Consider the following 16724-nt stretch of genomic DNA (forward strand, 5'->3'; position numbering starts at 1 on the left):
CGAGGAGAGATGAGGGGAGAGTGAGGGGACAGAAGGGAGAGGGGAGATACGGGAGAGTGATGGGAGAGAGGAGAGTGAGGGGAGAGAAGGGAGAGGTGGAAGACAGAAGGGAGATAGGAGAGAGATGAGAGAGAAGAGAGAGAGGGGAGATAAGGGAGAGAGAGGGGACAGAAGGGAGAGGGGAGATAAGGGAGAGCGAGGAGAGATAAGGGAGAGAGAGGGGACAGAAGGGAGAGAGAGGTGAGAGTGAGGGGAGAGAGGAGAGTGAGGGGAGAGAAGGGACAGATAGGAGAGAGAAGAGAGAGGGGAGATAGGAGAGAGATGAGAGAGAAGAGATAGAGGGGAGATAATGGAGAGCAAGGAGAGATAAGGGAGAGAGAGGAGATATAAGGGAGAGAGAGGGGAGATAAGGGAGAGAGAGGGGAGAGAAGGGACATAAAGTGTAGAGAGAGGGGAGAGAAAGAGGAGAGAAAGGGCAGAGTGTGGTGTAAAGCAAGGGATATTTTGTCTCTGTGTGTGTGACTGGGTCTAGGGAGAAGGTCTTTGACTGGGTCTAGGGAGAAGGTCTGTGTGTGTGTGACGGTCTAGGGAGAAGGTCTGTGTGTGACTGGGTCTAGGGAGAAGGTCTGTGACTGGGTCTAGGGAGAAGGTCTGTGTGTGTGTGACCGTCTAGGGAGAAGGTATGTGTGTGACTGAGTCTAGGGAGAAGGTCTGTGTGTGTGTGACTGGGTCTAGGGAGAAGGTCTGTGTGTGTGTGTGACTGGGTCTAGGGGGAAGGTATGTGTGTGTGTGACTGGGTCTAGGGAGAAGGTCTGTGTGACTGGGTCTAGGGAGAAGGTCTGTGTGTGTGTGACTGGGTCTATGGAGAAGGTCTGTGTGTTTGTGACTGGGTCTAGGGAGAAGGTCTGTGTGTGTGTGACTGGGTCTAGGGAGAAGGTCTGTGTGTGTGTGACTGGGTCTAGGGAGAAGGTCTGTGTGTGTGTGACTGGGTCTAGGGAGAAGGTCTGTGTGTGTGTGACTGGGTCTAGGGAGAAGGGAGAGATAAATCCCCGAGTCTCCCTCCCTCCCTCCCTCCCTCCCTCCCTCCCTCCCTCCCTCCCTCCCTCCCTCCCTCCCTCCCTCCCTCCCTCATCTCCTTCTCCATCTTTCCCTCCCCCTATCTCCCACCAAGCTTTCTCTTCCTTTTCCCCCTCTCATTCCGTTTTTGTGTGGGGGATATAAAGCCATTGAATGCACCAACTGGCTTTCTGGATAGTAGTAATTGACTTCAACACTCTGACAATATAGTTTTTTGGAGAGTTGTGTTGACGTGGCAGTTGGGCTTGGTGTTTGTTTGTTTTCTATTTCTGAACCTATTCATGAGATGATAACGTGAGAATGTGTGTGTCCATGTGTGTCCTAGTGCAGTGTGTTGTTTAGGCGTGTGTGAGTTTATTTGGAATGTCTGTTTAGGTGTAACCTGTATGTGTGCATGTACATCATTGTGTGTATTATCCCTTAGTACTGTTAGCATTGCTCCTTTCTGGTATTTGTTGATCATGCCATTACGTGTGGATTTCTCAGCCCCTGCTGCTTGTTCCCGGGCAGTGGAAAGTATTTGTCCCTCTATCTCTCCCCCTATCTCTCTCTCTATCTCTCCCCCTATCTCTCTCTCTATCTCTCCCCCTATCTCTCTCCCTATCTCTCTCCATATCTCTCCCCCTATCTCTCCCCATATATCTCCCCTATCTCTACCCATATATCTCCCCTATCTCTCCCTCTATCTCTCCCCTATCTCTCCCTATCTCTCCCTCTATCTCTCCCCCTATCTCTCCCTCTATCTCTCCCCCTGTCTCTCTCCCTATCTCTCCCTCTATCTCTTCCCCTATATCTCCCTCTATCTCTCTCCCCATCTTTCCCTATATCTCTCACCCTATCTCTCCCTCTATCTCTCTCCCTATCTCTCTCCCTCTTCTCTTCCCCTCTCTTTTCTTCCTTCTCTCTCTCTTCTGTCTCTCTCTTCTTCCTTCTCTCTCTCTTCTGTATCCCTCTTCTTTCTTCTCTCTCTCTATCTCTCTCTTCTTTCTTCTCTCTCTCTCTCTCTCTTCTTTCTTCTCTCTCTCTATCTCTCTCTTCTTTCTTCTCTCTCTCTATCTCTCTTCTTTCTTCTTCCTCTTTTCTTTCTTCTCCCTCTTATTTTTCTCTCTCTCTCTCTTCTCTCTCTCTGTCTCTCTGTCTCTCTCTCTCTCTCTCTCTCTCTCTCTCTCTCTCTCTCTCTCTCTCTCTCTCTCTCTCTCTCTCTCTCTCTCTCTTTCCCCTCTCTCTCTCCCTTTTCTTCTTATCTCTTCTCTTCCCCTCTATTTTCTTCCTTCTCTCTCTCTTCTGTCTCTCTCTTCTTTCTTCTCTCTCTTTTCTTTCTTCTCTCTCTGTATCTCTCTCTTTTCCCCTATCTCTCTCCCTTTTCTTCTTATCTCTTCTCTTCCCCTCCCTTTTCTTCTTTTCTCTTCTCTTCCCCTCTCTTTTCTTCCTTCCTTCTCTCTCTTCTGTCTCTCTTTTCCTCATTCTCTCTCTCTTCTGTCTCTCTCTTCTTTCTTCTCTCTCTATCTCTCTCTCTTCTTTCTTCTCTCTCTTTTCTTTCTTCTCTCTCTTTTCTTTCTTCTCTCTCTCTCTTCTTTTTCTTCTCTCTATATCTCTGTCTTCTTTCTTCTCTCTCTATCACTCTCTCTTCTTTCTTCTCTCTCTATCTCTCTCTTCTTTCTTCTCTCTCTGTCTCTCTTCTTTCTTCTCTCTCTATCTCTCCCTCTTCTTCCTTCTCTCTTCTCTCTCTTCTGTCTTTTCTCTCTCTCTCTTCTTTATCTTCTTTATTCTCTCTTCAGGGTAGCCTAGTGGTTAGAGTGTTGGACTAGTAACCAGAAGGTTGCAAGTTCAAACCCCTGAGCTGACAATGTACAAATCTGCCCCTGAACAGGCAGAACTGTTCCTAGGCCATTATTGAAAATAAGAATTTGTTCTTAACTGACTTGCCTAGTTAAATTAAGGTAAAATAAATATATGTTGGGTGAAATACCACAGTGTGCAATCACAGCAGAAAGATTTGTGACCTGTTGCCACAAGAAATGGCAACTAGTTGTCACGGTTATCTTCATCTGAAGAGGAGAGGCAAGAAGGATCGGAGGACCAATATGCGGTATGGTAAGTGTCCATGGTTCTTTTAATAAGAAATCTCAACATGAACACAACTACAAAACAAGAAACGTGAAAACCCGAAACAGTCCCGTGTGGCACAAACACTGACACAGGAAACAATCACCCACAAAATACCCAAAGAATATGGCTGCCTAAATATGATTCCCAATCAGAGACAACGATAAACACCTGCCTCTGATTGAGAACCACTATAGGCAACCATAGACTTACCTAGACAACTAAACTGAACACAACCCCATTAATCTAATAAACCCCTAGACAAAACGAAACACAATAAATCCCCCATGTCACACCCTGGCCTAACCAAAATAATAAAGAAAACAAAGATAACTAAGGCCAGGGCGTGACAGTACCCCCCCCCCCCCCCCAAAGGTGTGGACTCCTGGCCGCACACCTAAACCCATAGGGGAGGGTTTGGGTGGGTGTCTGTCCACGGTGGCGGCTCTGGCGCGGGACGTGGACCCCACTCCACCATAGTCTTAGTCCTCTTTTTTAGCGTCCTTTGAGTGGCGACCCTCGCCGCCGACCTTGGCCTAGTAACCCTAACAAAGGGCCCACCTGGACTGAGGGGTGCCTCATTACTGAGGAAGCTCAGGACTAAGAGGTAGCTCAGGCAGGTTGAGCTGACTGGCGGATCTGGCAGATCCTGGCTGACTGGCGGCTCTGGCGGATCCTGGCTGACTGGCGGCTCTGGCGGATCCTGGCTGACTGGCGGCTCTGGCGGATCCTGACAGACTGGCGGCTCTGGCGGATCCTGGCTGACAGCCGGCTCTTTTGGATCCTGGCTGAATGTCGGCTCTGGCGGATCCTGGCTGACTGGCGGCTCTGGAAGATCCTGGCTGCCTGGCGGCTCTGGCGGATCCTGGCTGACTGGCGGCTCTGGCGGATCCTGGCTGACTGGCGGCTCTGGCGGATCCTGGCTGACTGGCGGATCCTGGCAGATCTTGGCTGACTGGCGGATCCTGGCGGATCCTGGCTGACTGGCGGCTCTGGCGGTTCCATGCTGACTGGCGGCTCTTTTGGATCCTGGCTGAATGGCGGCTCTGGCGGATCCTGGCTGACTGGCGGCTCTGGAAGATCCTGGCTGACTGGCGGCTCTGGCGGATCCTGGCTGACTGGCGGATCCTGGCAGATCTTGGCTGACTGGCAGATCCTGGCGGATCCTGGCTGACTGGCGGCTCTGGCGGTTCCATGCTGACAGCCGGCTCTTTTGGATCCTGGCTGAATGGCGGCTCTGGCGGATCCTGGCTGACTGGCGGCTCTGGAAGATCCTGGCTGACTGGCGGCTCTGGCGGATCCTGGCTGACTGGCGGCTCTGGCGGATCCTGACAGACTGGCGGCTCTGGCGGATCCTGGCTGACAGCCGGCTCTTTTGGATCCTGGCTGAATGGCGGCTCTGGCGGATCCTGGCTGACTGGCGGCTCTGGAAGATCCTGGCTGACTGGCCGCTCTGGCGGATCCTGGCTGACTGGCGGCTCTGGCGGATCCTGGCTGACTGGCGGCTCTGGCGGAGCCTGGCTGACTGGCGGCTCTGGCGGATCCTGGCTGACTGGCGGATCCTGGCAGATCTTGGCTGACTGGCGGATCCTGGCGGATCCTGGCTGACTGGCGGCTCTGGCGGTTCCATGCTGACTGGCGGCTCATGACAGACGGGAGACTCTGGCGGCTCATGACAGATGGGAGACTGTGGCGGCTCATGACAGACGGGAGACTCTGGCGACTCATGACAGACGGGAGACTCTGGCGGCTCATGACAGACGGGAGACTCTAGCGGCTCTGGACAGACGGGAGACTCTGCCGGCTCATGACAGACGGGAGACTCTAGCGGCTCTGGACAGATGGGAGACTCTGGCGGCTCTGGACAGACGGGAGACTCTAGCGGCTCTGGACAAACGGGAGACTAGCGGCTCTGGACAGACGGGAGACTCTAGCAGCTCAGGACAGATGGGAGACTCTAGCAGCTCTGGACAGACGGGAGACTCTAGCAGCTCTGGACAGACGATGCGCACTGTAGGCCTGGAGGAACAGGGAGTACTGGGCTCTGGACACGCACAGGAAGCTTCCTCCCACGTCCAGAAGTTCTGATTGTGCTGCTCCTGCTGGCGCTGCCTGTCACCACGCCGCTTGGTCCTGTTGTGTTGGGTGATTCTGTCACGGTTTTCCTCCTCTTCATCTGAAGAGGAGAGGCGAGAAGGATCGGAGGACCAATATGCGGCCTAACCAAAATAATAAAGAAAACACAGATAACTAAGGCCAGGGCGTGACACCAGTGAAGAACAAATGCCATCATAAATACCACTCATGTTTATTTACTTTCCCTTTTGTACTTTAACTAGTTGCACATCATTTGCACATCATTACAACACTGTATGTAGACAAATGTCTTTATTCTTTTGGAACTTTTGTGAGTAATGCTTTTTTAAAAATGTTTATTTAACTTTTGTTTATAATCTATTTCACTTGCTTTGACCATGTAAATATATTTTTCCCATGCCAATAAAGCCCTTTGAATTGAATTGAATTGAGAAAGAGAGGTAAGAGAGGAAATTGAGAAAGAGAGAAAGAGAGGTAACTATGGAAAGAGAGCAGGATGGAGAGAGAGAGAGAGAGAGAGAGAGAGAACAGGGGGACCAACTTAACACGGAATGAATTACAACTAACCTTGAGCATTCAGTGGTCCCATGGGACATACATAATGGCTGTGTGTGTGTGAGGGTTGTAAGTGGGGCCTGCTGTAGCTGGTTAATCATTGCAGAAATAGATAACGGTGGTGTGAATATGTAAGTGCTCCCTCATTTTCTCTCTGCTTCATGAAAAATGTCAAGATACTCTTAAAATGATGTGTGTGTGTGTGTGTGTGTGTGGCTTCATCGGTAGAGTAGAGGTGTATTTATCTTCATTACAATGAACAGTATAGAGACCTCGTGGTTCAAGTGTTAATGTCACATTCACCAGTATAGTGAATTGCCTTTCCTGCAAACTCAAAACAGAACAATGCAATACTCAATAACAATGTATTACTAGAAAACCACACACCAGAAATAAGAATAGGAAATATAAAATACACAATAAAGTAAGTAAGTAGGCATTGTCATGACGTTGCCCTCTTTGGGTACAGCAAGCCCCATCCCCCTCTCCCTGTCTCCTACACCCAGGCTGCTGTGGTCAGAGAGAGGTCGTAAATTCCTGGAGGAGATGATCTCCTCATGGCCACAGTATAGAGAGAGAGGAGTGCATTTCCATAGAAGAGAGCAAAGGAATTTCTTCCACCTCACAGAACTTGAGGTTCAAACAACATTTATGTTCTGGATAAGGTATAAAAGATTGGTGAAGAATCCAGCTACGAACTGGTCCGTTTGGTACAATTTTGTGGGACTCATGGGACACAATACGGCCACATTACCATAACGCTGTTTATATAATAGCCTCAGAAATTAGGTTTACATCTAATTGTTGTATAAGATGAATGAGTGAGGATGATACTGATTGTAAAATTGTGTAATGTGATTTTGGACTGTTTAATGAAGGAAACTCCAATTCCCTTTTGAGTTGAACTAAATCAGAGGACCGCCCATGAGCCCAGTTAGGGTCGGGCATCCTGGGACAGGCCCTTTTCTGCAACTCCCGAATAAAACCCCCACTTTGAGAATTTCTCAACAGACCATGTTTCTCTCCTTTACGAGAGGACAAAGGTTGCAGACCAGCTTACCTTCGATAACGAGAGGGCCAAGGTTTGAGACCAGACTGCTGAATCTTTTAACCATCCCGCGCGGTTAAACTCTTAGACTATCGATACCGACAGAATAAGAACAAGTCTTTGATATTAATTACTAGTCTGCAGCTAGGAATTCGGTATCATTGAACGCGAAAACCGACAACCGCCGAAACATCTATCCATAACGACATGAATGAATGTCACTCTGAACTATCCATTCTAACCACGACAGAGAGGGCGGACAAACTCTCCAACAGAAACAAACTTTTCAACAGAGACCCCGACGACACACTGAACGTAAAAAATATATATTCCCGAATGAGTGAGCATTCATGTGCAAAGGATTAGCATTTCAATTGTTATAATTATCAACTGTGTCTTATCTCAGTCGACCCCCACTTCCCTTTTGTACACCAAGCCGCGATGCCGGTTTATCCCACTAGGGAAACTCCATTATCATTTCCTTGTAACAATCTACTGTTTGTTTATGCATTTCTGTGAATTACTTAGTTAGTAAATAAATTATTTTAAGACAATTGATGTATGGATGACTCATAGTGAAGACAGTTCGTGCAGATAACAAACAATTTCGGAATGAGACTAACGTGAGTTAAAATAAATAAATCATTAATCAGAAGACTATTGATCAGATATGAACATTTCTGAAAAGTTATATTAGGAAAATTATAACTTTGTAATCTGAATATTCTTCCTAGTCTTCCTAGACTTCCTAGTTAATTACAGTTACATGACTAATCAGTTTAATCGCGTAACAATAATTATAGAGAGTCATTTGATAAAGATGTATCTTCAGTTTAATGATGCTAAAGACACGACAGCATACTATATACAGGAAATATGATAAAAGTCCGTTTCAATGCCAGATTTACATGTGCAAGGGTACTGGAGAGATGGCGGTAGATACTGTACAGTCGTGGCCAAAAGTTTTGAGAATGACACAAATATTAATTTCCACAAAGTTTGCTGCTTCAGTGTCTTTAAATATTTTTGTCAGATGTTACTATGGAATACTGAAGTATAATTACAAGCATTTCATAAGTGTCAAAGGCTTTTATTGACAATTACATGAAGTTGATGCAAAGAGCCAATATTTGCAGTGTGGCCCTTCTTTTTCAAGAGATCTGCAATCCGCCCTGGCATGCTGTCAATTAACTTCTGGGGCAGCCCATTCTTGCATAATCAATGCTTGGAGTTTGTCAGAATTTGTCCGTTTTTTTTGTCCACCTGCCTCTTGAGGATTGACCACAAGTTCTCAATGGGATTAAGGTCTGGGAAGGTTCCTGGCCATGGACCCAAAATATCGATGTTTTGTTCACCGAGTCACTTAGTTATCACTTTTGCCTTATGGCAAGGTGCTCCATCATGCTGGAAAAGGCATTGTTCATCACCAAACTGTTCCTGGATGGTTGGGAGAAGTTGCTCTCAGAGGATGTGTTGGTACCATTCTTTATTCATGGCTGTGTTCTTAGGCAACATTGTGAGTGAGCCCACTCCCTTGTCTGAGAAGCAGCCCCACACATGAATGGTCTCAGAATGCTTTACTGTTGGCATGACACAGGACTGATGGTAGCGCTCACCTTGTCTTCTCCGGACAAGCTTTTTCCCGGATGCCCCAAACAATCACAAAGGGGATTCATCAGAGAAAATGACTTTACCCCAGTCCTCAGCAGTCCAATCCCTGTTACTTTTGCAGAATATCAGTCTGTCCCTGATGTTTTTCCTGGAGAGAAGTGGCTTATTTGCTGCCCTTCTCGACACCAGGCCATCCTCCAAAAGTCTTCGCCTCACTGTGCGTACAGATGCAATCACACCTGCCTGCTGCCATTCCTGAGCAAGCTCTGTACTGGTGGTGCCCCGATTCCGCAGCTGAATCAACTTTAGGAGATGGTCCTGGCGCTTGCTGGACTTTCTTGGGCGCCCTGAAGCCTTCTTCACAACAATTGAACCGCTCTCCTTGAAGTTCTTGATGATCCGATAAATGGTTGATTTAGGTGCAATCTTACTGGCAGCAATATCCTTGCCTGTGAAGCCCTTTTTGTGCAAAGCAATGATGACGGCACGTGTTTCCTTGCAGGTAACCATGGTTGACAGAGGAAGAACAATGATTCTTGATTCTATTCGAACTCAATCAGCATGACAGAGTGATCTCCAGCCTTGTCCTCATCAACACTCTGTCTGCTGGTCCTTTTGTGGCAGGTCTGAAATGCAGTTTAAATGTTTTTGGTGGATTCAGTTCATTTGCATGGCAAAGAGGGACTTTGCAATTAATTTCAATTCACCTGATCACTCTTCATAACATTCTGGAGTATATGCAAATTGCCATCATACAAACTGAGGCAGCAGACTTTGTGAAAATTAATATTTGTGTCATTCTCAAATCTTGGCCACGACTGTATGTATAGGGGTAAGGTGACTAGGCAACATGATATATGTGAGTGTATTTGAGTGTGTGTGCAGGTGTGTAGAGTCAGTATAAATGTATGTGCATATTATGTATAGATGAACAAATGATGGAGTGAGTGTTTGTGTGAGTGTTGGAGGGACAGTGTGTGTGTGTAGGGCCTGTGAGTGTTGGAGGGACAGTGTGTGTGTGTAGGTCCTGTGAGTGTTGGAGGGACAGTGTGTGTGTGTAGGGCCTGTGAGTTTTGGAGGGACAGTGTGTGTGTGTAGGGCCTGTGAGTGTGCATAGATGTAATAAAAGGTCAATACCAATGCAAGGTTAACTCAGATAGTCCATGTAGCTATTTAGTTAGGTATTTGTCAGTTGTATTGCTTGAAGGTAGAAGCTGTTCAAGAGCCTGTTGATGTCAGACTTGATGTACCAGTACCGCTTGCTGTGCAGCAGCAGAGAAAATAGACTATGGCTCGGGTGGTTGGTGTCTTTGACGATTTTCAGGGCCGGCCTTCCACACCTCCTGATATAGATGTCCTTGATGGCAGGGAGCTCGTCCCCAGTGATGTTCTGGGCTGTCCACGCAAGCCTTTCTAACGCCATGAGATCGAGGGCGGTGCTATTGTCATACCAATCAGTGATGCAGCCAGTCAATAAATCAAATCAAATCAAATTTTATTTGTCACATACACATGGTTAGCAGATGTTAATGCGAGTGTAGCGAAATGCTTGTGCTTCTAGTCCCGACAATGCCGTAATATCTAGTAATCTAACCTAACAATTTCACAACAGCTTCCTTATACACACAAGTGTAAAGGAATGAATAAGAATATGTACATAAAAATATATGAATGAGTGATGGCCGAGCGGCATAGGCAAGATGCAGTAGATGGTATAGAGTACAGTATATACGTATGAGATGAGTAATGTAGGGTATGTAAACATGATATAAAGTGACATTGTTTAAAGTGACTAGTGATACATGTATTACATCAATTTTTCCATTATTAAAGTGGCTGGAGTTGAGTCAGTATGTTGGCAGCAGCCACTCAATGTTATTGATGGCTGTCTAACAGTCTGATGGCCTTGAGAGAGTAGCTGTTTTTCAGTCTCTCGGTCCCCGCTTTGATGCACCTGTACTGACCTCGCCTTCTGGATGATAGCGGGGAAAACAGCCAGTGGCTCGGGTGGTTGTTGTCCTTGATGATCTTTTTGGCCTTCCTGTGACATCGGGTGGTGTAGGTGTCCTGGAGGGCAGGTAGTTTGCACCCGGTGATGCGTTGTGCAGACCTCACTACCCTCTGGAGAGCCTTACGGTTTTGGGCGGAGCAGTTGCTGTACCAGGCGGTGATACACCCCGACAGGATGCTCTCGATTGTGCATCTGTGTTTTTGGTGACAAGCCAAATTTCTTCATCCTCCTGAGGTTGAAGAGGCGCTGCTGCGCCTTCTTCACCACGCTGTCTGTGACCATTTCAGTTTGTCCGTGATGTGTACGCCGAGGAACTTAAAACTTTCCACCCTCTCCACTACTGTGCCGTCAATGTAGATAGGGGGCTGCTCCCTCTGCTGCTTCCTGAGGTCCACGATCATCTCCTTTGTTTTGTTGACATTGAGTGTAAGGTTATTTTCCTGATAACACACTCCGAGGGCCCTCACCTCCTCCCTGTAGGCCGTCTCGTCGTTGTTGGTAATCAAGCCTACCACTGTAGTGTCGTCTGCAAACTTGATGATTGAGTTGGAGGCGTGCATGGCCACACAGTCGTGGGTGAACAGGGAGTACAGGAGAGGGCTGAGAACTCCATTGTGGAGCCCCAGTGTTGAGGATCAACGGGGTGGAGATTTTGTTACCTACCCTCACCATCTGGGGGCGGCCCGTCAGGAAATCCAGGACCCATTTACACAGGGCGGGGTCGAGACCCAGGGTCTCGAGCTTAATGACGAGTTTGAAGGGTACTATGGTGTTAAATGCTGAGCTGTAATCGATGAACAGCATTCTTACATAGGTATTCCTCTTGTCCAGATAGGTTAGGGCAGTGTGCAGTGTGATTGCGATTGTGTCGTCTGTCGACCTAGCACAGTAGTCATTTAGCAGTAGTCATTTAGCTCAGTTACCTTAGCTTTCTTGGGAACAGGAACAATGGTGGCCGTCTTGAAGCATGTGGGAACAGCTGGGATAAGGCTTGATTGAATTTCTCCGTAAACACACCAGCCAGCTGGTCTGCACATGCTGGCTGAGGACGTGGACCGGGGATGCCGTCTAGTCCTGCAGCCTTGGCGAAGGTCAACACGTTTAAATGTTTTACTCACGTGTGTGGGTGTGTGTGTCAGTATTCAGGGGTTAAAGTTCTCCGTCAATGCGACAGATTTACTTCATGTGGATACTGGAGAGGTCTTTTTTTTAGATCAGACATCTCTGGGGGATATGTCTGTTCCACCAAATATCTTCTCAAATACATGTATTCTCAAATGTGAGATTTTCTCTGTTACGCTGTGTACACTGAACTGACATGCATGATTGTTGCTGGCCCTTCCATGTTCAGATGAAGGGAATGAAATAGTTTATAATGCTCACCACCGCGGCGCTCAACTCAAACAGCGGTGTGTAAGTCAAATCCTATACTTCATCACTCAGGATGTAACTTTCCTGTGTTTTTGCCTTATAATGTAGGTTATGAAATGTAACTAGTTATAATGTAGTTATTCAAATGTAATCAGCTGACCTATTCAGCTTGGTGTTGTGTGAACATTTTCCTCTTGAAGCACATTCAAGTTTCGAGAGCTGTAGGGTGAGAGACAAGTAGTCAATACAGACTTTTTAAAGTAGTTTTGAACTTGTTTTTAAGAGAGGGGGGATCCCAGTTTTACATTGCTACCATGTTTATTTCTGTACCCCCTCAATTGCTTGTGTGGCATCGTTTTTACAAATGCAGTTAAAGCCATAGATTCAAGCATGGTTTAGATGGTTTTCTTTATTTTTACTATTTTCTCATTCAAGGTTTTAAAAACAAAAACAAAAAAATTAAGGGTTTTTCTTTATTTAAAAAAAACTATTTTCTACATTGTAGAATAATAGTGAAGACATCAAAAATATAAATAACACATATGGAATGATGAAGTAACCAAAAAAGTATCCAACAAATCAAAATATTTTTCAACAAATCAAAATATTTTATATTTGACATTCTCCAAAGTAGCCAGCTTGATGACAGCTTTGCACACTCTTGGCAATCTCTCAACTCTCTCAAGTGTGTGCGTGTGCGTGTTCCATTAGAGTATTTCTGCTGGTAGAAGCAGTTGTCCACTTCCCACATCTTATCACACAATGTCCTCATGACTCTCCATGTTGGACACAGTACACACTAATCGGTCCCATCATGTTAGGGTGTGTCTTACAATCTCAAGGATGCCTGAAAGCTTAACCTCTAGCGTCGAGCAATCCTGTATCCGGGAGCGTAATTATAGCCTCAAGCTCATTACCATAGCGCAACGTTAACTATTCATGAAAATCGCAAATGAAATGAAATAAATATATTCACTCACAAGCTTAACACTGTCATCTCAGATTTTCAAAATATGCTTTTCAACCATAGCTACACAAGCATTTGTGTAAGAGTATTGATAGCTAGCATAGCATTAAGCCTAGCATTCAGCAGGCAACATTTTCACAAAAACAAGAAAAGCATTCAAATAAAATAATTTACCTTTGAAGAACTTCGGATGTTTTCAATGAGGAGACTCTCAGTTAGATAGCAAATGTTAATTTTTTCCCAAAAGATTATTTGTGTAGGAGAAATCGCTCCGTTTTGTTCATCACGTTTGGCTAAGAAAAAAATCTGAAAATGCAGTCTCTACAACGCCAAACTTTTTACCAAATTAATTCCATAATATCGACAGAAACATGGCAAACGTTGTTTAGAATCAATCCTCAAGGTGTTTTTCACATATCTATTCGATGATAAATAATTCGGGGCGGCAGGGTAGCCTAGTGGTTAGAGCGGTGGACTAGTAACCGCAAGGTTACAAGTTCAAACCCCCGAGCTGACAAGGTACAAATCTGTCGTTCTGCCCCTGAACAGGCAGTTAACCCACTGTTCCTAGGCCGTCATTGAAAATAAGAATTTGTTCTTAACTGACTTGCCTAGTTAAATAAAGGTAAAATAAAAAAATTTATAAAAAATTCGTGGCAGCTGTGTTTCTCCTCGAAGCAAATGAAAAATACACGCAGCTGGAGATTACGCAATAATTGCAACGGAGGACACCATACGGCCACCTGGTAGATGTAGTCTCTTAAGGTCAATCTTCAAATGATTTGCCTACAAATACGTCACAATGCTGTCGACACCTTGGGGAAGTGACAGAAAGTTTAAGCTCATTCGTGACCCATACACAGCCATATAAGGAGACATTGGAACACAGCGCATTTAAAATCTGGGGCACTTCCTGTATGAAATTTAATCTTGGTTTCGCCTGTAGCATTATTTCTGTGGCACTCACAGACAATATCTTTGCAGTTTTGGAAATGTCAGGGTGTTTTCTTTCCAAAGCTGTCAATTATATGCATAGTCGAGCATCTTTTCGTGACAAAATATCTTGTTTAAAAAGGGAACGTTTTTTTTATCCATAAATTAAAAGAGCGCCCCCTATATCCAAGAAGTTAACTAACTACTCTTATCGTAAATATCTCATGAGTCTCTCTGTTGTAATGCATGCGATCTAATGGAGGAGCAGAGAGCTCGATGCTGAAGATGTGTTGAGCAGTGGGGGCTTGGTTGGCATGGCATTCATTCTAAATGGGTGCATAGCTCTAATGTACTGTGGGCCAGTCAGCATCACTTATGTCACAGCCAGGGTTTGAATATGGATGTTTGTTTACTGAAGGGAGAAATCGGCCACTTAGAGAGCAGCCAAGTCAAGTCTATCAGATAATGAACACACAGCCACGGAACGCTATTTACACACACAAACTAAACAGAGTGGTTAAGGGCAAGTGCAGAAATGACGTCAGGTTTGGTTAAATGAACCACTCTATCCCTGGGCTGTAGAAAATGGATCATATGTTAAACATGTTGAGTCTGGTCTTGATACACACAGAGCTGTTGGAGATGTGTGAACATTGACCAGAACATTGGCTTGGCTTTTGTTTGGGCTTTTACTATGTGTTGGGCACTTAACGGTGTATGTATATGAAGTATACATCATTTCACTTTTATTCTTAGGAGGTCCAGATTTCGAAATATTAACCACACATTCATGTATGTTGATGTAGACATTAAATGGTTGACCAGAGGATTGTCTGTTTTCTAAGGAGTATTTTGAGGCCGACCACACTTCTTTTATTGGCTCTTTCTATGTGACCGTTGACTTCATGTATTTGTATTTAAAGTATTATGAGATTGTGAGTTAAACATTTGTCAGTTTAGCTGAACCAAAATAGTTTTGGCTTTATGCATTTATTAACTTATTAAAAACACGGAAACAAACAAATGTTCTTCCACCCCCCTCTGTCCGCCCCTGTAGAAGCCGATGTGAACGTTGACTAGATGTTAGAATGGAAGTTAAACGACCTAGGCCTAACTTTTATCTCTCCCTCTCTCCACCCCTCTAGGTGTCATCTACACCACAGACACTCTGGACCGCGAGACCAAGGACTCCTATTGGCTGACGGTGTATGCTGCAGACCACGGAGTGGTGCCCCAATTCGCCATCATGGAGGTGTACATCCAGGTAGAGGACGTCAACGACAATGCCCCCCTGACCTCTGACCCTGTCTACCACCCCGTCATCATGGAGAACTCTCCCAAGGACCTGTCGGTTATTCAGATCCAAGCCCAGGACCCGGACGCCACTGGGGGAGCAGAGAGACTGAGCTACAGGATAGCTAGTGGGAACCCACAGAACTTCTTCACCATCAATACCAGGACCGGTGAGTGGGGAGGGGGAGATGGTGTGTGTAGAGTGTGGGGGGAGGGGGAGATGGTGTGTGTAGAGTGTGGGGGGAGGGGGGATGGTGTGTGTAGAGTGTGGGGGAAGGGGGGGATGGTGTGTGTAGAGTGTGGGGGGAGGGGGGGTGGTGTGTGTAGAGTGTGGGGGGAGGGGGGATGGTGTGTATAGAGTGTGGGGGGAGGGGAGGTGGTGTGTGTAGAGTGTGGGGGAGATGGTGTGTGTAGAGTGTGGGGGAGATGGTGTGTGTAGAGTGTGGGGGAGGGGGAGGTGGTGTGTGTAGAGTGTGGGGGGAGGGGGGGATGGTGTGTGTAGAGTGTGGGGGGAGGGGGGATGGTGTGTGTAGAGTGTGGGGGGAGGGGGTGTGTGTGTGTAGAGTGTAGGGGGGGATGGTTGTGTGTGTAGAGTGTGGGGGGAGGGGGATGGTGTGTGTAGAGTGTGGGGGGAGGGGGAGGTGGTGTGTGTAGAGTGTGGGGGGAGGGGGAGGTGGTGTGTGTAGAGTGTGGGGGGAGGGGGAGATGGTGTGTGTAGAGTGTGGTGGGAGGGGGGATGGTGTGTGTAGAGTGTGGTGGGAGGGGGGGGGGGGTGTAGAGTGTGGGGGGAGGGGAGATTGTGTGTGTAGAGTGTGGGGGGGAGGGGGGATGGTGTGTGTAGAGTGTGGGGGGAGGGGGTGTGTGTGTGTAGAGTGTAGGGGGGGATGGTTGTGTGTGTAGAGTGTGGGGGGAGGGAGGTGGTGTGTGTAGAGTGTGGGGGGAGGGGGAGGTGGTGTGTGTAGAGTGTGGGGGGGGGGTGTATGTAGAGTGTGGGGGGAGGGGATGGTGTGTGTAGAGTGTGGGGGGAGGGGGAGATGGTGTGTGTAGAGTGTGGGGGGAGGGGGGGAGGGGATGGTGTGCGTAGAGTGTGGGGGGAGGGGGAGATGGTGTGTGTAGAGTGTGGGGAGAGGGGGGGATGGTGTGTGTAGAGTGTGGGGGGAGGTGGTGTGTGTAGAGTGTGGGGGGAGGGGGAGGTGGTGTGTGTAGTGTGTGGGGGGAGGGGATGGTTGTGTATATGTGTGAGAGCACAGAGACTGAGTTACAAGATAGATAGCTACATTTGTTCTTCAGAATCAATACCACCATCAATGGTGATGGGTTTGTATGCAGTGTGTGTAGTAGTGTGTGAGGTGTGTCAGGTTCGTGAGTGTCTGGGTGTCTCATCTGGTTATATAGGGCTTTGCTGATGTTGGCTGGCCCTGCAGGACATGTCTTTGGCTGGGGACTTGTGTTTTTTGTCTCTGCTTCAATTTTAATTACAGGTTTTAATCTGAGAATCTGTAAGTGTGTGTCTATCGAATTCTTTGTGTGAATATGAATGTGTCTGCTCTTTGTGTGTGTGTGTGTGTGGGTGTCTCTCTCCTGTCTGTCATATGTGACAGAGATAAACATCTTTGTTAGAAACTTAACAAGAGGAGGAATCTAAAGATACAACA

At 46.7% G+C, this 16724-nt stretch overlaps 1 protein-coding gene across 5 annotated transcripts in view; it reads left to right on the plus strand.

Moving 5' to 3' along the window:
* fat3a (FAT atypical cadherin 3a) overlaps window positions 1–16724 on the plus strand; it is a 249514-nt gene that overhangs the window by 59521 nt on the left and 173269 nt on the right. For all 5 annotated transcript variants that reach the window (XM_031791117.1, XM_031791118.1, XM_031791120.1 and 2 more), the window contains exon 2: window positions 14922–15239. In XM_031791117.1, coding sequence (XP_031646977.1) covers window positions 14922–15239 — 318 coding nt within the window. The remainder of the gene's footprint in view (window positions 1–14921; window positions 15240–16724) is intronic.

The sequence above is a fragment of the Oncorhynchus kisutch genome, linkage group LG15 (genome assembly GCF_002021735.2).
Source record: "Oncorhynchus kisutch isolate 150728-3 linkage group LG15, Okis_V2, whole genome shotgun sequence".
Taxonomy (NCBI): Eukaryota; Metazoa; Chordata; class Actinopteri; order Salmoniformes; family Salmonidae; genus Oncorhynchus; species Oncorhynchus kisutch.